We start from the raw sequence: 22,605 nt of genomic DNA on the forward strand, positions 1-22,605 counted from the left end.
AACTCTTACCTAATCTCATCTGGGAACTGTGCATTTGTAACCAGGAAACTAGAGATGCTGTGCTGGTGCAGGAGCTTCACGAAGCGGTTGATCTCCGGGTACATGATGGGCTCTCCCACCAGCGACAGTGCACAGTGCTTTGCTGTCATCGCTTCCTCAAAGCGATCCGCTTTTACTCCTGACACACCTGCAAAAAGAGGGAAAACAGACTTAAATCAACTAAACGCCAATCCCAAACGATGCATCCATGTCTAAAATACACCCTGGCTCACAGAAGACCGAGCAAAACCAGCTGGAGCCCTCCTGAACCAGAGGGGACACCAGGCCACAACCAGCACCAACTGAGCCAGCTCTGCAGGAATCCACAAAACAGCTATGCCCAGACATGTGGAGCTTGGGGCTTTGTGTGCCCTGTTAACTACGGCAAGCAATTTTCTAGTAACATTTGAGTCAAGCTTTCCATTGCTAAGACCTCAATGATGCTGCCTGAATACTAAGACAAACACAGGAGCCAGTTTAATGCCACTTCAAGTAGGCATCTTAAAAAAGAAAACCAGGTTACGTCTGTCTCCGCTGTTGACCCCGCCGTGGTCCCCCAGCCCCATGAAGACCAGCACCCCAGAGGAGCTGGGCACACTTCGCCAAGTAGAGCGCCAACAACCAGGTCTGAATCCATATTGGCAACCATGTGAAATGCAACTCCACAGAGGATGCGTTCAAAAAGAAAACCCAACGCATGACACTGTCCTGAACAGCAAGAGACATTTCAGAACAAATAGGAAAACACACACAGAGCTCAACTGTGGCGTCCACGTGAAAATGCTATCTGCAGGTTTAACCAATCAGCCACATTTATTATATCCACAGGAGGGCAGGGGAGAGGCGAATACTCCTCCAGCCCATCCACATCCAACCAAGTGCTCAGGACCTCGTATGAAATCATCTGACTACAAACAACCTTTTGTTCCAAATATGTCACTTCACATTTCCTTGACATGCCTTGATGTACTCGAATAATATCCGAGGTTTTAGATTGGGGGTTGGTCTGTTTTAAAAAAAGAGGCTTGAGTTTGAAACCAGGTCCTCAGCTCACCTCTCGTTGCCTAGATGCTGGAGCTCAAGCAGTACAGAAAATTACATGCTACGCTGCAAAGCCAAGATAAAAAGAGGTGTTCATGGATATTGCTTCAGCCTCACATAGAAAAGCCGGTTTGCGATCAGAGCGAAGCTTAGTGCATTTTAAACCAGCCAGGCTCAGTCCTGAATAAGTGACAGGACTAATGGTTATTTCACAGAAACTTGACAATACTAAATGAGAACTTTATTTGAGAAGAAAGAAGCATCTCAACCACACATTGAGATTAAAGGACTAACTTTCGTATTCCTAAAGCTACTGTAAGTAATTTTTGGAATTAAATTTCTCTCTCTCAGCATCTTGCAATTAGACTACGATAATTACCGTGCCAGCTTTATAAGCAGACAGAAAAGAATTCCAACATCACATAAAGTTTGAGAGTAACTTTCTCAAAACAGTTTACAGCAAATCTGGCATATAGTAAATACACTCCAGCGGAGGGTAGAGGTTTTGTATGCAATCATTTGACAATATAAATCACAAGCTAGACAGGGATAAACTAAACAGGATTAGCGGGTATTCCACAGAGTGCATGAACTCTCCTGCACTTTTGGCTGCCGTACTACTACAGCACTCAACCTCTGCCTCCTTCTGTCTTCAGTCAATGAACTTCAGCAAAGTCAGAGCCTGGGCAGATTTTGTATGGCATGCAGCAGGTCCAACACAGGTGCAGGAGCTTGGAGCCACAGAACTTGAGAAGCCTCTGCAAGAGGTAGTGGCATACAGCTTTCAGCTCCTGCTGAGCTCAGATCTCAGCAGAGCATGCAGCCAAGCCTCCTTTGATCAGCACCTCTCCTTTGAAAAGCTGATTCCAGCTGCTCTCCTACTGGTGCACTTAAATTTGGGAAAGAAAAGCATCATCTGGCACATCACCCTAGAGAGGCCGGTTGTTGACTTCGGGTACCCCTCTACAAGTCCCTGTACACCAGTCAGCACAAGTGCCTAGGTGACTGGGGAGACAAGGAACCTGTTTTATCCACTCTTACAGCAAGACACACAGGTAGTCTTAGGATTTCCTAGTTCAGGTCATGCATTTTGTTTTTTTTTCAGTTTTCCCCAAGTTGAACTAGGGCTGTATTATCAGAGACTCCCACTCTCCTATTTTTTAATTAGGTTTCCATTCTGTGTGTGCCCTTTGCAAGGGCACAGAAATTTACTAGTCACTACCTAGAAAATGCATCCATCAAATAAACTAATTCACACCTTCCCACCTTAGTTCCCTATCAGTAAGATGTCTCTCTATCAGTTACTCTGAAAGAGAGTTATGTGACATTAACTAACACTTGTGGTCTTCAAAAACAGTACAAACTATGGCAACAATAACAGAGAAGACAACATATCATCATCTCTAAAAGCATGCATAGGGAGTCTTACAGGACAGAGGGCTACCCTCTAGGATCCTATCCTATAGGATAGAGGGTCCCCAAGAATTCTTCTGTTCCTCCAAAGATGACCTCATTTTTACTACAATGCGTGGAATTAATAAAGCATCAGATAAGCTCACCATTTCCTTTGGTGCACCGAGATATCTGTATGCATGTACCTGAATGAAAAGCTGTCATACTGGTACTAGAAAGTGCACCAGTTTGTTCAAATAGCTTTGGGTATTATCTGACCAGCATTACCAGACACTCAAGAGCCTTGAGGGCTGTCTAGCTAAGACATTTTCCCCATGCTTTTCTTCTCCAGTAGCCCAAATAGTCTGGTCTGCTCTATGTTGGGGGTCAGCATTCAAATATCTCGGCAGACACGCGCAGCACCCCGCTGGAAACTCCTCTGGAGTCCCTGTGGCTGCCCAGCCAGCCCTGCAGACTCCAGCTGCAACCTGTCTGCCCTCTTCAACAAAGCAATGTAGTCCATCTCACTGCTCAAGCCTTGGGGTGGTTTGTGGGGTTATGGTGGGTTTTTCTGCTAAAATCAGTCATAATAAAATCCAACCTACTATTTGCAGAGTGCTGCTAAGTTTGCTGGAAGTAGACAGTCAAGTTTTCTGCCTGAGGCACTTCCAACCTGGACAGAGTACAGCTCTGGCATGGCACACCCAGGGGACTTTTGTCCTGCAAGACACTGCACATCTTTTAACTCTCCCTGGCTTCAGCTTACTGCACTGTTTCAACTCAATTTTGCTTTCACTGATTCTACTCTAACAATATTTTCACGTGCACCTCAGGGAAGCGACAATGTAAAATTCACAAAAACGTAACAGTGAGCTACTGGGCTTTTCTTACTGATTTTTCTTCTCCTTAATAAACCTTTTGCTTTTAGGCTCCCAAGACAAGAAGCATGTTGCCATCTATCACTCCGAGAAAGTAACACATCTTTTCTTTTTCCACTTTGCAGCATGGTTCTAGTCCAGAGCCTTTTCTTTTTTTGGTCTTTCTCCTTTTCACAGTTCCAGGTCAAGGGTAACTGTGCTGAGGATGCACGTGCAATTTTCAGGGAATATTTACAAATTTGTTTAATGAAAAATAAGCTATAAAAAGAGAGAATTGGGCTGTCCTTACAGGCCTTTAGACACTTTGAGAATATTTTCAGATGCTGCCAAGTCCATCTATAATCTTACCCTCTCCCCAACCCTTTTTGGGAAGACACCATGGGGTAGTAAGGGAAGGAGAGGGTTATTGCTTAGTCTAAAGTTGGGTTTAAACAGATTCCTGGACTCAGCTTTCAGAAGAAGGTAGGGCTTTCAAACATCTGCAAGATAACTTCTGCTTTTCACCATTCTTTAGTGCAAGCAACATGCATTTCTGCCATACAGGGGCAACACTTCTATCACGCCACACTAGTACTGCACAGCTCAAGGGCAATTCCTGCCTTCACAAGTATACCCTCAATACTCCATCAGAACTGCGTGCAAATCTAGTCATCACTTTAAACAACATGTGGCTTCTTCCTAATCAAACATAAATGACTATTTTGAGTCAAGTCCTGCCTCATAAAAAGGAGGGAGGTTGTTATTGTTGAAGACTTTCATTTTTAACAATCGTAATAAAAATCACAGAACTACTGGTTAGGAGCGGCTCCTGCAGGTCTCTAGTCCAGCCTCCTGCTCACAGAGCACAATTGCCACTGGACTAGGACCAGGGTGATAATGGCTTTACTTAAAAGACTTGAAAGCCTCCAAAGCTGGAGGGTCCCCCACCTCTCCAGGCATCACCTTGGCTGAACAAGCTTATTTTGATGTCTAACTTGAACCTCTCAAACAGAACCCCAAGTCTGTTGTTCCTTGTTCTACCATGGCAGGTGGGTCTCCTAGCATGGACCAACATGGGGTTATAACACTCTCATACAGAACCTTCCACTTCTTGCTGAACTCCACATGCATCTATTGGCCCAATAATCATGTTTCTCAAGGTTCCACTGAAGTAAAGCTGTGCCATTGAGTGTGCCTGCCACCCTCCCTAAATTAGTATTGCCTACAAAGTTGCTGAGGGTGTATTTAGTATCATCATCCCCATCATCTATTGATGGAGATGTTGTACACCACAGGTTCCTAGATCAACCCCTGCAGTACCCTGCTTGTTATCAGCCAAACTGACCTCGATCTATTGATCACAACCCTTTCAGCATGCCCTGCCACACTTCAACTCATCTAAGAGCCTGGCTATCCAGAATAGACTCAATAAAAGAACAGAGTTTGAAAAGTGCTCAGTGCCTTGAGCATTAAACATGAATACTCGTTTATAGCTGTAACAGTCTTCTATGGTTGTTATAGCCTTCCAGGCAAAATTTGACATCCTACATGCTCTTCACTCATGCAAACCACGTGTGCCCAAATTCCTGCTGTGCTGGCACTGCATCCCACCAGCTGAGTTAACAGGCAGCCACGAAACGTTGCAGTAGCTCTGGCCCAGCCAGTCAGGCAGCACTACTGCAGGCATCCCGCCTTAACTCAGCACTCTCCCCACACTGTCCACATGGCTACAGTGCAAAAGGAAACACTGAGGCTAGGGAATGAGACCTGCACTTCCTTGTAGACTGCCCTGCCTCAAGCACTGACAGCTGTGCTTTGCTGAGTCTGAAGGAAGATGCACTACTGAGACCAACTACCTCCCACACTGACTCCTCTCATCTCGCTACCTCTTCCCCAAGGAAAGCTTCCCCTATCAAATTAACACCATTTTTCCCTATCCCACCACAGCACCTTCACTGCTTTCCCCTGGACAAGCTATAGAGCTGTGATCCAGTCCACGAGACTGCATGTGTGCAACAGGCAGAGTCCAGCCAGGTCTGGTTATTCTGGCTGCTCCCTATCTAGTTCAGCCCAGGAGCTCCTAGGGAACTGGCTTGCCTGGAGCTGCTGGTCTGAGAGTGTAAGACGATTCAAACCAGCCACTTGATGAAAACAAAGCTCATGAGGCCCTAACTCGAGTTATTTTTCCGCCTATTATATAACTCCAGTGAACGAGACAGAGCTACTCTGCTCTGCTGACAGAAGGTTTTTTTGCCTGTCACATTTTTAATCCATTGGGTTCTCTCTGTGCACAGCCAACATAAACAAACGGGTTCCCAAAATGACAGCCAAGACTAAGGCTCATCTTGCACATTTTATGGATGCTTCATTCCACTCCTGCTGCTTGCACAGCCTCTGCTGTCAGTTTAGGAAGAGCAGAGTCCTAGACCTGTCCTGCCAAGCTGGCCAGCCCTCCCAGCACACAAAGCTGACTTTGGCAGAGTAACCAAGTTTATCACATTTGGGAAAAAAACAAAAAAGCCCCAACCATCTATATATATAGATATATAATGAATAAATAACAAACTCACAAGGAGTTCCTATGGGAAGCAAAATACAGTCCTTTTCAGAGGTGCTGTATAACTGCAGCTTCAGTCACAAACAGATGTACTAAATAATTCCTGAAAATAATAATACCCTGAATGCTACTGCTCACTCATTAATGAGGAAAATGCAGTCCAGAAGTTTCAGAGCTAACACAAAAGCTCCCAGGGGATTAAGGCTGGGCAGTGTATTTCCTATCAGGCAACTCCACTCTACTCCCTCAAGGCAGCAGTAGATACCCAATGGCTGACTCACGTTCTAACATCAAAAACAAGGCAGAACACCTCAGAAAACAGTAAGTGTGCCACAAAAGTTTCTTCTCACTTACCCATCTTTCTGATATTATAAATCTCATGCCTCCTTCCCAGCATATCAGAGATGACCAGAACATTTTCATCTATGCTTTGAATATGCTACTGCTGGTTATCTTCCAAAAGCATCATTAACAGGGAAGAAGTGGGAGAAGTTACCTTTGAACTGCTTGATCATATTCTGATGGTTCTCAATAGCCTCCTGCAAGATAATTTCAGGTTGGTCCATCTTCCATCGCCACTCTGTGCCCACTGGATTTGTATGATGTCTGAAGGAAAGAGAGACAGTTATTCACTGTCAGTTGAAACCCACATGGAAGAACCCATCTGTCACCCTGGGGACTTTGGCATTGTTTAATAATACTAAAAGCCACAAGAAATTCTCAGCAATACCCTCTGACACAACTTCCGGATGTCATCTTTGAACAAACACCAGTCTCATACCCCTCTCCTTCCAGGCTCTGGTCTCCCCAGAAGGAAGAACGGACCTTGCAGTTTATATTAAATTAACATACCTATTTTGAACCACACGTAAAAGGTTTCTAAGCTAAAATGATGCTCTGCAGCCAGAAAGACCTCTGTAAAGAAAGGAAAACTGGTTCTACCTCCTCTTCTGACCACAGCTGCACAAAGCACTAGAAAAGCAAGGCCCTAAGCCATTTTTAGTTCCATTGCCAAGGTACCAACTGCCACCCTGAGAAGGACAGGATTCTGACCCAATCTTTGTGTAATGCTCTAGTAACAAGACAGATGAGGGCAGATGACTTCAAACTATATGAAGAGATTAGGAAGTCTGCAGTACACCAGAGATGCATTGCTGGTAGATCTGCTTAATCTCCCAGATTTACTCAATAGGGGCTTCTCATCACTTCTGAGATCTGCTAGCTACTGTGTTACTGAAATCCAAATGCAAAAAATAAAATGTTAATTTATCTGAGCCAAGCAGATTGCAGGATAAAAAACACTGATCTTCCATCTGAGGGACAGCTTGTGTCACAATGGGTTAGGAAGCCCGCCTTGCCTACCCGGAAAGGACCACTGTACCCATATTTTGTTTTCTTCAAAAACGGAAAAAGCCTACCCAAGCAAATCCAGCCAAGCACCTGGAAGATATATGGAGTTTCTCCCCATTCCCTATTTCATTAGCATGACAGGATGTCAAAGCCATTGTAAAAGTCATCTGCAAAAAAATGCATCCTGACCAGCAAAGGAAATATTACAAGCAACTGGTGTGGTACCCATCATGCTCGCACTTGGACAAACACAACCCAGAGCGCCTGTACAGGGGCACAGACCTCTCCCTGGTGAGAGGAATTTCCCACTAACCTTGCTGCACTTAGACTAGTATCAAACAGGGATAATTCAGCCCTTAAGTATCATCCTAAGAAAATCAATGAATTTCTGTGCTTTCACCTCCTTGTTCTCTCTCCATCTTCTCCTGCTTTTTTCCAAAATATGCTACAACAGTTCCTCCACTTTTCCCCTACCAATTCTACTGCAGCTCACAGAACAATTAATAGCGGAGTAGCGTATTTTGCAGTGTCTTTCAAAATAGCACTATTAGATTAACATAGCCCTGGACAAGAAAACAAGATCAAGCAACATATACACTCCTGAAACTCTGTTTTCTGACCAGCTGATCCGTTTCCTCCACCACTCTCCATCATCCCCAGAAGTCAGCCACAGACGACTGTGAGGTTACCTGCCGTATTCAGCCTTCCAGTCACACGGGCATTAGGACATGATGCCCAGCATTTAACTAAAGAAGAAAAGACAGAGGGAAGCACTTTCTCAGAATGAAGTGGCTGGTCCAGTGTTCACTGAAGACAATCAAAAGACTCCCACTGACTTCTCCAAGTGAGAAAGACCCACAGCTGCACACTGACAGTGCTAAACCACACAAATTCTAGACCTGGCACCAATAAAAACAGCCCTTTGGCCCAAACATTTCTTCATCCACTTCAAGAGCAAAGATTCAAATGCTGCTCTCAAACTACTTTACCATCTCAAAGATCCTTTAAGCTAAAACAGCTTTGCTTTTTGAATTTCCCCTTTTTTTATGTCTGCCAACATGGAAAGTTTTCTGAATGCCAACTATAAAAGGCATTTTAAAACTCTTACATGTTTAACCACATAACTTGTACCTTGTATATTTAATAGGGCAAGTTGGCAGAAAATCAATGGGCTCTTGATGCATGCTGGACAGCTATTAACTATTAGTGTCTAACAGTCCTTGAATTTTTAACATATTCTAACTGTTTAATAAACATACCAGGTCATGTCTACAAAGCAGCTTATTTGGCAAAAATCAGTTTCTCTTCTAATGGGGGGCGAAAAAAAGCAATGTCTTGTGGCTGATGAGATTGTTTCACAGTCCCTGGCACAGACAGAAGTTCACTGTCACCTTCCTATTCCCCTGCAGGCTCTGTGACACCCCCCCCCCCCAATCATCTGCCTCACCAGCTACTCAAGTCTTGAACAGGTAATTGTGCATGGTATTCCTTCCCTTTCCAAAACAACACAAGCAAAAAAAGTCTCACCCAAAACCACACACACCAGAAAACCCTTATTTTATTAGAGATTCCAGGTGCAAAACAGGTTTGATTTGATACTTCAGAGACAAGCCATCACTGCCCACAGCACCCCACCACCATGGAGCAATGCAAGACTGCATGAAACACGATGGGGAGCTCCCAGCTCACTCCTGCTCTCCCCTGGCTAACAAGACTGCCTCCAATCCAGCCTTATTTGCATTATCATCAGACCTGTGATCTACCAGTATTATTTGCCAGCATTACCAAAGTGTCCCTGGCAGTCAGTCAGACCTCTGTGGAGGTGTATTCTTCAGTGGGGCAGTGCATCCCCCTCCCCAGTCACTTGTGTATTATTTCAATAAATCAGCTTTTGCTTAAATTATTTCAATAAATCAGCTTTAAAATAGTCACTCTCTTCTGTGAGCAATGCTGAGTATTATGAAGTCTTTCAAGAAACTTTGAGGGAAAATGCAGCACAGGTATAAAGTATCATTTACTTCAGTGATCAACTGATTGGTATTGATACCTGGTGGGGAACTGAAGGTGAAGAAACACTGGTGGCAGTGATCATGAAAGGACAGAGCACATGGGTCCCAGGAAGGGATGGGAGGGAAAGAACAGAAGAAAAACAACAGAGTTCAAGAAAGCAGACTTCAGTGAACCCTGAGAACTGGCAGGTGAGATCCCAGAGGAGAAGAGTTTAAGGGCAAAGGAGTTCAGGAGAACTGGCAGTTTTTTAAACCCTATTAAGGCAGAAGTGCAAACTGCAGCAATAAAAAGCAAAGATATGAAGAGTAGCAACAAACCAGTCTGGCAGAATCACAGGCTCTTCTGCAACCTTGAGATCCTCCAGCTGAAAATAAAAGGAAGAGCACAAGAACACAGGGTCATAATCAAAAAGGTCAAGGCAAAAAAGTCAGATACAACTAGCAAAGGACATACAAAAGAGCTAACAAGGAAGACTTTCCTATAATGATGTGAGGAGTAAGAGGAAGACCAAGGAAAAAGCTTATCCAATGCACAAGCAAACAACATTTAATGTTTCTCTCTGCTGACAAGAAACCTGTTTGTACCTTTTCTTCTACTTTCTCCTGACAGCAATGGGAAGAACCCAGATTGGACGAGGAAGAGGACAGGTTACAGATATTTAATCTAAATGAAATGTTTTCACTAGGATGGTTAAACTCACCCCAGAGCATGTTGGATGAATTGGCTGACAGCATCAGAGGCACTAGCAATAAGCTTAAAGCTTGTGAGGAGCATATAAAAGTGATTTAAAACACACCAGAAGAGTGCAAATGCAATGCCCACTTTAGCAGGAGCCAAAGATTTCTATACCAGACCCTCTTAACTTTCAGTTCCTCAGGACACACTGGATTAAATAAGTGTTTGAGCCCTAGAGCACAGCACTGAGATAGGTAACAGCCAACATGAACCTGCTGAGAACATTTCATGCCAAGACCATCACTGGTCCTTGTAGGCAAAGTGAAAGGAGAAGTTGTTGAGCTTTTGACACCATCTTACCCAGTATTCTCACAATCTGCCCAAAGAAACGCTCTGTAAGTAGCACTGTTTTGTAAAAGAGAACAAATCAGGGTGGAAAACTTGAAACAAGGATTAGTTACCACTGGTTCAGTAGGACACTAGATCTATCCCAAAAGGGATCTGCAGGGTTCTGTCCTGGACTGGTCCTATTCAGCAGCTCCCAAGAGTTGAATGATGGCTCAGGAGGCAGGCTCACCACATCTGAGGTGGAACCAACCTGGCTGAGCATGCAAACTCAGGGAGGACAACATGCAATTAAAAAGATCACCATATTTGTGGTATTACATAGGCATTCTGCAGTCAAATGTGGCAGGGTTAAAGTAAAGACTTCAACTCTCAGATTTACTTTCTACAAATCAGATGGCACTCACTTTAAAAAGAAAAAGAGAAGTTTTGATAAGAACAACAATTTAAAAATCCCTATCTAGACTGCTGTCTGAGGAACACAATGTTTCTATAGAAATTTCCTGTTAAATAACAGAAAATTATTTCTCATGTTGCTCTGAGCAATCTTTTGTTAGCTGTAGGAATGAGAAAAATAATCATTTATTATTAATAAATTCGGGAAGAGAAAAAAGCTTTTTAAAAGGCATGGAATTATTCCCAAATGCTGATAAATTTAAACAATTTTAGAGAAGAAAAAATTGGGGAAATAAAGCTGAAGTCAAATGTTTGTATATCTGAACATCCAAAGAAAACTCATTTAAAATGACAAAATATTCAGTATCTTCAAAAGAAAATTTGGGCTTTTCTCATGTTTTAAAATCAACATAAATAAAAATTTTTTTTCAGAAACAGGTGAAAAAGCCCAGAATGAATTGATGAATTTTAGATTAAACAAAATAACTCAACCCATAACTTCTACATTTTCACTAGGAGTGCATTGCAGCTGAACCCTCACTAACTTCTTAAGGTTTTTCAAATCAGCTGCTCAATCAAAATAAATCTAGTCTTCTCCTTGTGAGATTACTTGGTCATATTACAACACCTGGCAGCAACTCATGATAGTACCAATAGTGAGGACTTTAGACCACGTTGGTTTTGCCAGCTCCTCTGAACTGAGAGAGGACTGAACTTCAGAAGATTTTTAGAAGAATCCATTTCTGGTACTGGCACTGGCACTCAGCACTGGTGAGGCCACACCTCGAATACTGTGTTCGGTTTTGGGCCCCTCACTACAAGGGAGACATTGAGGGGCTGGAGCGTGTCCACAGAAGGGCAACGAAGCTGGGGAAGGGTCTGGAGCACAAGGCTGATGGGGAGCGGCTGAGGGAACTGGGGTTGTTCAGCCTGGAGAAAAGGAGGCTGAGGGGAGACCTCATCGCTCTCTACAACTCCCTGAAAGGAGGCTGTAGAGAGGTGGGGTCGGTCTCTTCTCCCAGGTAACAAGTGATAGGACGAGAGGAAATGGCCTCAAGTTGTGCCAGGGGAGGTTTAGATTGGATATTAGGATATTCTTCACCAAAAGGGTTATCAACCATTGGAACAGGCTGCCCAGGGAAGTGGTGGAGTCACCATCCCTGGAAGTATTTAAAAGATGTGTAGATGCGGTGCTTAGGGACATGGTTTAGTGGTCGACTTGGCAGTGTTGGGTTTACAGTTGGACTCAATCTTAAAGGTCCTTTCCAACCTAAATGATTCTATGATTCTTTTCTAACTCACACTTCCAAAATCTTAAGGATGGAAGATGCCCCATACTGAAAAACTACATCCCAACTCTAAAATGCTCACTTTGAGGAGCAGTTTTTAGAAAGGCAGGCAATGCTGAGCACCTTCCAGAAGTCTGCCCTGTGCTTGTGTCAACGTTTTTCATTCCTTTCCCAGCGAACCATGCTCAGCAGTCTCAAAGGTTATTTCAAAACTAGCTTGCATGTCAGGATGTATAAGGTTGCTTTCAAAGCCCACGACCACTCCATCACATTACTGATTACTGTAACTGGGTACCAAGTCACCAACCATCTGCAGCCACTATTAAAACACATGTGAGCATTTCATAGCCAATAATCTGCTTATATTCACTACTGATGCCATAAATATGTAAGCTAATAATGACAGCTACAAAAGCCTTCAACAAGTCCAAGACCAGGAATATGTGCACTGCTATAAGATGAAAAGCATACATTTCAATCCCATTAAGTTGCTGGCAGGGTACTTTTTCTTCCTATCATAACCCTTTTGCATAACAGGAATGAAAATACTGCCCACTGCAGAGTGTAAGCTGGGAATCCTCACACAGCAGATACTACTTTGGGGACTAACTGCATTTACAGTGACCTTACCCCTTTGCCTGATTTGGCAAAACAGCGTCTAACTAATACCGAGAGCCACCCTGAGCAGTGCACCCTTTTGCACAGTACTGAGCAGCTGATGCAACCCCATCCTGCGCAAACATCAAGCACCAACAGCATTGCCAGCACCCTAGCCAAGTGCCAATGGCACCCAGCTGAGACAGTCACCAGGGTCTGCTCCCACCTCACCTGATGTATCACATTAACATTTTCTCCCAGAAATGCCTCAGAGTATTACAGTGCTGGCAAAGCAGCACATAGAGGCACCAAGACTTTTTTTTTTTTTTACCACTGTCAGGGGCACAAACTACCTATATTCTATGATGCCCTGTCCCCCACCCCATTTATGTGGCTACTTCAAGAGCTCCTGGAAGACAGACAGGCCCAAAGGACAACAAACCAGTGAAGAATCAAATATTTCACAAAGAAAACAGATATTATATATTGGGTCACAATATATTAATTCTGTAAACAAAAAATAACCAAGTTGAAACACTGGAAGAAGAGAGTATTAGCTTAGCAGAACAAGGACAGGAGGCTGGAGATGCAGAGAGACTCTCTGAGCTTTCAGGCTCAGGTTCTAAGTTTTACAAACCTGCAGTGTCAGCTCCTTTGATATCATAGTATTTCACATTTCCCTGAAGAATTTAGCCTCTGGAGTCAAGCTACTGGAAGAAGCTTTTGTTTTAATCTATGTTTTCAGTTTCTTCTTAATTTTTTAAAGACCTTATTAATAACGTCCCATAGGAGAGGTATTTAATCTCTTCATTTTGCAGGGCTTACTGTGATCACTGGCTTTTGGCCACACACTTATTTAGATTGCCTGAACAGAACTTCAGCTGTTGTCTACTGTACAAGTTAAAGCTGAAACCTTCAAGTACAGGTATAAACATCATAAAGTTACAGAAGAAGAAATATGAACCAATTTCTTTACAGGATATTTTACTCTGTCTGGTTTGTCTCCTCCTCAGATGCAAAAATAATAAACCCTATTAATTTAAATCTTATTTAGCTGTTCCATCTCTCCACAATAATTGATTGGGCTTTAGACACTCCACCAGAAAACATAATCAAATCAGGTTTGCCTGGTGATTGTGCCGCAATACACAGTGTCAGAAAGCCTCAGTTCCCACACTTGCTCTAATTGATTAAAAGATTTGGTCACTTGCACAATTCCATTTAGACAATTAAGCTAAAGAGACACTACAAACACAGCGAGACCCGCTGAGAGCAATAATGGATAGTGACAGACTATTTTTGTAGGGAGAATTATGACTTAGGGATGTTGCAGTAATTAAGGTGTTTCTCTCCCCCCCCCCCCCCCCACCCTTGATGCAACAGCCTCAGGAGTTCAACACAGGATGATTGCTGCCTTGCGGGGGGAACACCGTACAAACGAACACTCTGCTTCTCCTGCCCTCCAAAGAAGCTGCCACGTTATAAACCTGCATCACCAAACTCTCAGCCAGCTCTCTGAAGGGGAGAGGCAGGGAAGCATGAGCCAGCAGTCACACCAGTAAGGGGGCACTGGCAGGCTTGATATCTACCAGAGACTTACTGCTTCCAGGGACAAGGAGGAGAAGGAAGGTCTCCAGTGCAGAGTCAAGCTACATCTTTTATAAAAAAACCCTAACTTTTGAGGGTGTTTGGATGCTGGCTCCACCCATGATTCCTGGTTCGGGGCCAAAATGTGTCAGTCACAACCAGCCAACTATGATGACATCCAATTCCCAGGGAAAGTGGCTGAACTACAGCATTTCTTGCCAAAGTGAGGAACAGAAAACAAACAGGCTCCTTGGCCTTTTCCTCAGCGATCCTGGGAGAGCTGCGGTGGTTATGCAGTCGGAAACATTGGCAGACTCTACAAATGTCAAAATCCTGAAAGAAGAGATCAAGAAAAAAAGAATCACAGCGGTCTTATCTGCAACTTAGTGTGCAGAGCTGCACAAGACCAGCAAGGCACAAAACCTGTATTAAAAACATTTTGCCAACAGTAGATCAAAACTAATCACTTCGTTTGTCTCCAACAGCATAGATGGTAACTGCTAATAAGAAGGTAACATGCTTATCCTACCCAGCCACCCATGCCTGCGATTTTACATTTAATCTCACAGGATTAAGAATCTGCAAGGCACGGTGGGTTTAAAATAATAATAATAAAATATATAGATAGTCCTGGCTGCAGGGTCTGTGAACTGTGCTGACATGCAACCAGTAGGGAGGAGAGTGAGCACAGAAGTCTCCTCTTCCTACACCAAATTAACCTGACCTGGAACAGCTCACAGCCACACGAAGGCTGTAGCAGCCCAAGCGCAGGGTCTGAAAAAGCAACCAAAGCAAAGAAAGCCTCTTTCATTTCTGCTTTATGTCAAACTTAAGGTGTACATAAAGTGAACCTTGGCATGAGTCTCAAACTGAGCCTTAAGTCTTCCACCTCAGTAGAGGTCTGAAGAGAAGACAGACAGCTGCAGTCCACATGGAAAAGTCTAACAACTGCAACACATTTGTCCTGGTTTCGGCTGGGATAGAGTTAATTTTCTTCCTAGTAGCTGGTATAGTGCTGTGTTTTGGATTTAGTATGAGAATAATATTGATAACACACTGATGGTTTAAGTTGTTGCTAAGCAGTGCTTACACTGGTCAAGGACTTTTCAGCTTCCCATGCTCTGCCAGGCGCACAAGAACCTGGGAGGGGGCACAGCCAAACTGCCCAAAGGGCATTCCATACCATATGGTGTCATGCACAGTATAGAAACCGGGGGGGGGGGAGCTTGAGGGGGCAGCAATCACTGCTCGGGGACAAGACAGTCTATGAGTGGCGGTGAGTGGTTGCATCACTTGGGGTTTTTTTCCTGGGTTTTGTTCCTCTCTCTCTCTTTTGTTGTTTTCCTTGTCATTACAATTTTTTTTTTTCTTTTTCTCAATTATTAAGCTGCTTTTATCTCAACCCAAGAGTTTTCTCACTTTTGCTTTTCCAATTCTCTCCAGAATCCCACCGGGGAGGGAGGGTAAGCGAGCAGCTGGAGGGGGCTTAGTTGCCGACCGAAGCTAAACCACAACAATGTTTCACCCGCAGAAGGTAAATAAATGAGAATATTTTTCAGCACAGTCCCCTGGAAAGCTGTTTCCTTGCATTCAGGTTGTTACCATTAGTAAAATAAGCATTCTAGCATTCATTATCATTAGGACTACTGTTTCCAGGATTCCTCTTAGAAGTGACAGCTATAGGACGATGAATTAGAGGCACATGGAAGGTATCACACATGGCAATTTATCCCAATTACTGCACTTTTCAGCTTACACTTGTTTGACTTCCCCAATTCAGTCCCATGCTCCAGACACAGGCTGCTGCTAAGAAATACCAGAGTTGGGTCATTTTGAAGGGGAACAGTGTTAAATGGTCTGCAGTGCAATACTGGGAACAAAATACCTCATTCTGGTGATGATATTGCTTTCCATTTGGTGTTTATGTACCTTCTGTGTAGGGACAGAGGTATAATATGCATGGCGATCTTATTCCTACCAGTACAGTCACCACTGCAGAATTAAATGCACCATTGCTAGCTAATATATTGGAAAAAAGGAATGAGCAGTACATTTTCTTCCCAGTCATTAGATTGCTCTGTAGAAAAGCAGCAAAACTTGCACATTAAATATGCCATTTGCTGTGTCCTTTCAAGCCAGGATATGATGAAAGCCCATCAAGAGCACCAATTAACATTTTGGTATAGACTCCCAAATGCAAACTTAACAGGATGACCAGAGTCTAACACTTATACTTAACACTAACACGGGAGACAACTTCAAAGTACCTCCAAAATTATAGCAGTTTTTTCGCATTGATGCTGTCATTTAAATATTCTCATGAAATATTTGCACTATTAAAACTTGAAGACTATGAAAGACAGAAAATGGTACTCAGAGGAATTTGGCTGGGTTTGTATGGAAATATGGGATGCTGGACACCCAGGCTTAGGGATGGAATGGGTGTTATTGACAGACAGCCCCCTGGGGTAGGCATAAATACCAAAGGAAGTGCAGCCCCCATGGTTTGAATTAGCTAGCAAGGTAGGAGACAAAAGAGCTCAAAGAATAACCTCCATGTCCTCCCACTCAGTACACTTTCACATCACTGCTTTTATTTCTGCTGAGCCTCTCAGTCTCTCTCTCACCGATCCCATCCTGCACTCCCCCAGCCTAGCAAAAACCTCCCTCGGAAATCCAAGCATTTCAGTGAGTAAGCAGTGCTAGAGCAGCTCACAGTTCAGATCCAGGCAAAGCTCATTTCCTTTAGAGAATTAACAACAAAGTAATTGCTCTGAGAAAAGGAGTCACTTTACTGACTAAAATGGAAAGTCATTTATTAGCTACTGTTTTAGGAAGGCAACAGTTACTAACTCATCACTTTTCACTCACTGAGAATGCAATTGAACTGGTGGGGGTGAAGGTACTTTAAATAAGAAAAATGGTCCAATTTCAAAACAAAGATACTCCCATTGCTTAGAACCTCGGTGGCTTTGCACAACATGAGCCAGCCCATGTTCTCCAGAGCACCAGGAGCCACGGGGCATCTCAGGCAGTGATCTCCAGAGGGAACCAAACCTCTATGAAGTGCCTGGAGCAGACAGTAGTGGGAACTGCAGGGCAGTAGATGGAGAGGTGTCCGTCTCCTGCCTCCCCCATTCCTCCTTCCACGGGTCCCTGGCTAGTCTCAACTTGCTGGGGCCCAAGACCTGGCTGCACAGGAGACAGTTCCAGGGGAGGTGGCACTGGGGACCCTCAGGTCCTCTTCAGCCTCTGAGCTGTGGAGCCCACCTACCCAGCTCACCCCATACCATCCCTGACCCATGGGCTCCACAGCTCTCAGAAGGGGAGGAGTACAGGTAGGAAGGGGGAGCAACACTGCTCCCTTTGAAACCCTTCCTCCCCCAGTTTCCAAGTGTAAAGGGCACACAAGTAACACTACTCTAGGTCTGAGGAACAGGAGAGGGACAGAGTGGAACAGAGCCCCCGGCCCAAAGTAAAAAAACTGCATCAGTATTTTACCTCCAGCAAAAGACGCATTTGTTTGCACAAGCCAGGCTCGGCGTGGCCTCCATGCAGCGGTGGCTCTCAATTCCATAAAACGTGTGTTTGTAGCAGCCTCCTCTGCCTCGAAGCATCGACTAACAGCAGAGAAAGACACATACAAATACCAAGGAAGTTAAAACACACCATCTGTAACGAAACTGAGTGCAAAGGTTTGAAATCATATTTGCAGTTTGCAGTTTCCAGTCACTAGTAACTTTGGTGTTCAAAGTCACCTGTGACAGACATTGCAAGCAAGGTCACAGCTGCGGAGCAAGTCTGAATAATGACAGATGCAGAAAAATTCATAGCACACAGATCAGTATACAGTCTGATTGTTTATATACATCCTTACAGAAACAAGGCATTTATGATGTCAAATTTACAACTGTTTTAGAGGAGAGAAACTTTAACATAATCAATAACTTCTCACTTGCAACACCACAGCATAACAATGTGCTTTACTGAAACTTTTAACTGAATCAGCCAACAAAAGACAGCAGGTGAAGCCACTTAAGCTGCAAGAAATATTATTGTAAAAGCCCACTAAAGAGTAACAAGGATCAATTTCAAGGCTGCGCTACTGAACACTCAATTCTTTTCATTTGTCTAGTAGAATATTTCTTCTAGCACTACATTAAATAAATACCCTGACCTTATAACGAATGTCATACTCATTCATACTCATATGTGAGGTATGTATGACTCATGTCATACCTCATCCACACCAGTCAGCAGCTCCAGCAGGACACTGCACTTTCCTTCACAGCAGAACTGCAGCCGCCTTCTCACCAGGATGCATCTCCTATTTAGCATGCAAGTTGCTTGGAGCAAAGACTGTCCTTCATTATCTCAGTTAAATAATAAATGAGAAAAATTTTCTCTTGAGAGTAGTAAAGATTCTGAAATATGACACAGTAATGTCTAATCTACCTTGCTCTACCTGAAGAGTACTGGTGATCCAAGAGAAAGTCTCCACTGAGCAGCAGGGAAAGAATATACAGGTAATCCCTAACATATGCACAGCCTTGTTATACAGTTGGGAGATTAAACAAAATGGAAAATGCTGTTTATTCTACCCATCCCTCAAACAATAGAGATTCCAGGAGATTCACAAATTCTAGGACAGCAAGTTATATTTTGGATTTCATTAGACAGGCAAATCAACAGACTCTTCCTAAAATTTGCAGGGTTTATGCTTTTTCCAGAATATGACAGAATACAATCATTTTAATCTGAGATATCGCTATGAAACTCTACTTAATACTAATCCTTCTAGCCCTGCTCCTGCTTTCTGCTGATACAAATCTCAAACAAGCCTCCTGAAGATATTCACATATTGGTGTGAATCTGAGTCAAAGCCACTGCCTGTAACCAACTTCAGCTCAATTTATTAGAACATTTTACATTCAATTCCTGCTTAAGCTAAAAATAGTATGGTCCTATCGAAGCGCAGAGCTGCTATTTATTTTGCGAAATGGCTTTACAGTGCTGCATTAAATTCCGGTTCTTTAATAAAAACAGGTTCTCTGGTTTTCTCTCGCAGTCACAGCATTGATGAAGTTTGACAAGTTTTTCTTTAAACATTTCATGGCCTTCTCTGACACTAAAAATGATAGAAGAGAAATATTTGCAAGAGTAAACAGCAGAAGCATCAGTGGGATCAGTACATCTCACAAATATTCATGACAATACAGCGGTGGGCTCTTTAAACTGTTCACAAGAACAAGGCTTTTGATGAGACAGTTCATTGATACCAGGCATTTCAATAAGAAAAACTCACTGCAGCCACCCACTTTGGTGATTGCCATTCAAAGAGCTCTTTTCAAAAGTAAACAAAGTTAATCATGCAGAAAAAGAGAGCTGAGAGACCAAGGGACTGATCACTGCCACAGCGCAAGAATTAGAGATGTGCTGGCATTTTAATGAGGTGATGATTCCCACAGTTTATCATCCCACGAATGCTGAAGGCTTTTGTATGTTATATCAATGTTACTCCCCGAATGTATAACATTATAGACCAGCTTTCAACTTCTGAGCTTCCTGGGGACCTGCAAAGGACAGCCGAAACAACAAACATACTGAAGTGGTTGAAGTTTGTTCTACAGGGTTCTGTGCCTCTGCTGGGAACATTTTCAAGTCTGCAAACTACTTGAAAAGCTACTGGCTTACAATACACAGCCTACAATACACAACTGCAGGGCTTGGAGGATGACTGTTTTCATATATATGTGTACATACACACACATACACAGACATATTATACACAGCTATATGCATACACACACTCCCACAGAGTATTTTTTAAAAAGTCCTAGTGTGAACAAGTGACAGTTACCTCGCTATCTAAATCTTACTTGACAAATGCTGAAAGGCAGTGGAGGAGCACTGACTGTCGCAAACCAGATATATCAGTCACAGAACAACAAGTGCAAATGCCCTTGTGTGCCTGTTCGAGTGTCATGACGGACTGCGTTATCTTTGTTTCAGAAGACCTCACGCTGGTGACGTAACCTTCCCACTTTTCTCTGCGGTGTTCTGCTCCTGCCATATATTTCAGTAGGCAGGAGATATTTTAGCAGACAGCAGAATACCAGGAAAAACAACAGAAAATTATGTTCCCAGCTCTTTGCCATGGTCGCATTCTCAGTCTTTGCAATAGGATTTTAATAGCTTGAAATGTAAAACTACAGCTTGGAAGGTGAAATTTGTTTTTGTGCAAGTAATATCACATTTTTAAAGGATATTTCATCTGGAAATTGTAATACCTGGATAAGTCTCTAGCTTTTTTTTTTTTAATTTATAAAATCAGAAAAGAGACCATACCTTCGTCCATCGGCAGAGCTTCACCCCAGAATGGCTTCCAATCAGCTTGTAACCTGAAAACAAGAAATAAATCAAACCACCAATATTAACTTACAATAATTGATACACAAAGCATATAAATAAATTGGTACACAAAACTATTAAGGATCACCGTCTCAATGCTGCTCTTCCCTGTTGGCCCAAAGGTGACACTACCAACAAGATGTCAGTGCGCACCCACAGTGCTCTCCATTTGATTTGGGGGGCCTGCACATCAGAGCAAAGGCCATGGCCACCCAAGAGACCTCGGCCAACTTGAAACCATTTCTTTTAATGGGAGGTTTATTTGTATTCCTCAGTCTTGTTTGAATCAACAGGGGGTGGCCACAAGACTTTTCCATATAACAGGATGGCAGACTAACAGGTCTAGCCCAGCAATGCAAGACATCTGCAGTGACCCCAAGGGACGGCACGTAGGAGGGAGCAGGACAGGGAGGGAACCAGAAGCATCTCCCTGGCCCTAAGCAGTCACCCCAGGACCAAGGAAACACATTCCCACTGCTCCTCAGCAGGTCTGACCAAGCCTGGAGAATGACATCTAACTCACAGTGCAGTTGTGAGTGGAGGAAGAGAACTGAAATGCAGGGCTCAGCTTGAACCCAAACTTCACAGGTTCACCAATCTGACCAATTTCATCTCCACTGGCCACGGTGGAGCCACAGTGAGGGAGCTGCTCCTCTGCGCCCAAAGGAAAGCTGATTTCACATCACTTCCCTGTTCCCCAGCCAAGATCAACACAATTTCATTTAAATTTATTGCTCCAGAAGGATTAATTCCACAACGTTCATTAAGCACTAAGTACTATTATTACCCAAACTGCTTGAGTAGGGTTATTTTCTTCTTTGAAAAAAGTGCTTAGAGACCAATATGTCTGAAGGATTAAAAGTCACTTCAAAATCAGCATAAAAATAAGAGGGATTTGAGAAGCCTCACTCTGTCATTCACACAGTAGCGTTTATACGTCAATGGCCTGGTTGTCCCCAAACCCAGCACATCTCAACTAGCCGCTTTAGGCTGATGTTTATATTAACACTTTCAAGGGAAATCAAGTTTTAGGTATCAAGTCTCCTTCCTGCCAACCAGCATGAACTTAATGGGGAAAAGCCACCTTCTGTTCAGCAGAACTGGCCTTCACCTCCTACAACAAAAGGTGGCACAATTACCCTGCCCTGCTCATTTGTCACCATACATCTCTTGCACAGCAAGATCCCAGGGGAGTGCCACTGCACCCCAAAGTCCCCTCCACCTCCAAGGACACTGAGCGAGCCAGGAGCTACAGTGACAGCAGATGCCACAACAGCTGCACCAGGTAAAAATCAAACCATGTGAAGACACACATGGCTAACAAGAAGTCATACATCATCTAGAGCACACTGCTCTAGTCACTCTGCCATTTAAATCCAGCAGCAATCTGCCCGGTCTCCTCTTTCTCCTTGATCTGCTGTTTGTTCCTGCCTCCTCACACTGACTCTAACCTTGCTGAGGGGTTAGGACATATGCAATTTTAGCCTGATGTGTTCCCTGAGGTAACTCTCCAGGAGACTGTACAAACACTTGGGCCAGCACAGGGGAGGTGGCTGGCAGGAGCAAGCAGTAGGGACCCCCATTAGATGGCAAAGGGGACAATTGCTGGATTAAGTGAGGCTTTGGTGACTTCAGTGTCAGGTTGCTCCCGTGTCCTGAGCTCCCTCTCCCCCTCCAGCTCAGTAGGCATGAACAGTATTTCAACCTTTTCCTCCCTAAATTAATAACTCCAAGGCTCACATGCATTTTCAGGGTTAAGCCAATGTAGCAAGGAAGAACAAACTGCTGTAAACCAAAAAGCCTTGGTATTTCACACAGCAGATAATCCAATCCTTTCCTGGAGAAAGGCACCACTGTAACCCTCATCAGCACTTCTGACATGGAACTGATCGTCTCCAAAGCCACATGCAATACTGGGGACACCTTTGTCTAGGACTGGATGAGACGCAGAAGACCTTGTGGCAACTTCTGACTGACGCTTGTCAGAGGCACAGCTAAGTACGCACAACTGCATTTGGCTGCATCGCATCGTCTCCTCCTACCCTGGTCCTGTCCTGCT

At 43.6% G+C, this 22,605-nt stretch overlaps 1 protein-coding gene across 4 annotated transcripts in view; it reads right to left on the minus strand.

Moving 5' to 3' along the window:
- Positions 1-22,605, minus strand: part of LOC142417353 (S-adenosyl-L-methionine-dependent tRNA 4-demethylwyosine synthase TYW1-like) — a 108,181-nt gene that overhangs the window by 56,673 nt on the left and 28,903 nt on the right. For all 4 annotated transcript variants that reach the window (XM_075517948.1, XM_075517950.1, XM_075517951.1 and 1 more), the window contains exons 8-11: positions 20,484-20,536; positions 17,637-17,755; positions 6,383-6,492; positions 10-187 (exon numbers count right to left, since the gene is read on the minus strand). In XM_075517948.1, coding sequence (XP_075374063.1) covers positions 10-187; positions 6,383-6,492; positions 17,637-17,755; positions 20,484-20,536 — 460 coding nt within the window. The remainder of the gene's footprint in view (positions 1-9; positions 188-6,382; positions 6,493-17,636; positions 17,756-20,483; positions 20,537-22,605) is intronic.

The sequence above is a fragment of the Mycteria americana genome, chromosome 15, assembly GCF_035582795.1.
Source record: "Mycteria americana isolate JAX WOST 10 ecotype Jacksonville Zoo and Gardens chromosome 15, USCA_MyAme_1.0, whole genome shotgun sequence".
Lineage (NCBI taxonomy): Eukaryota > Metazoa > Chordata > Aves > Ciconiiformes > Ciconiidae > Mycteria > Mycteria americana.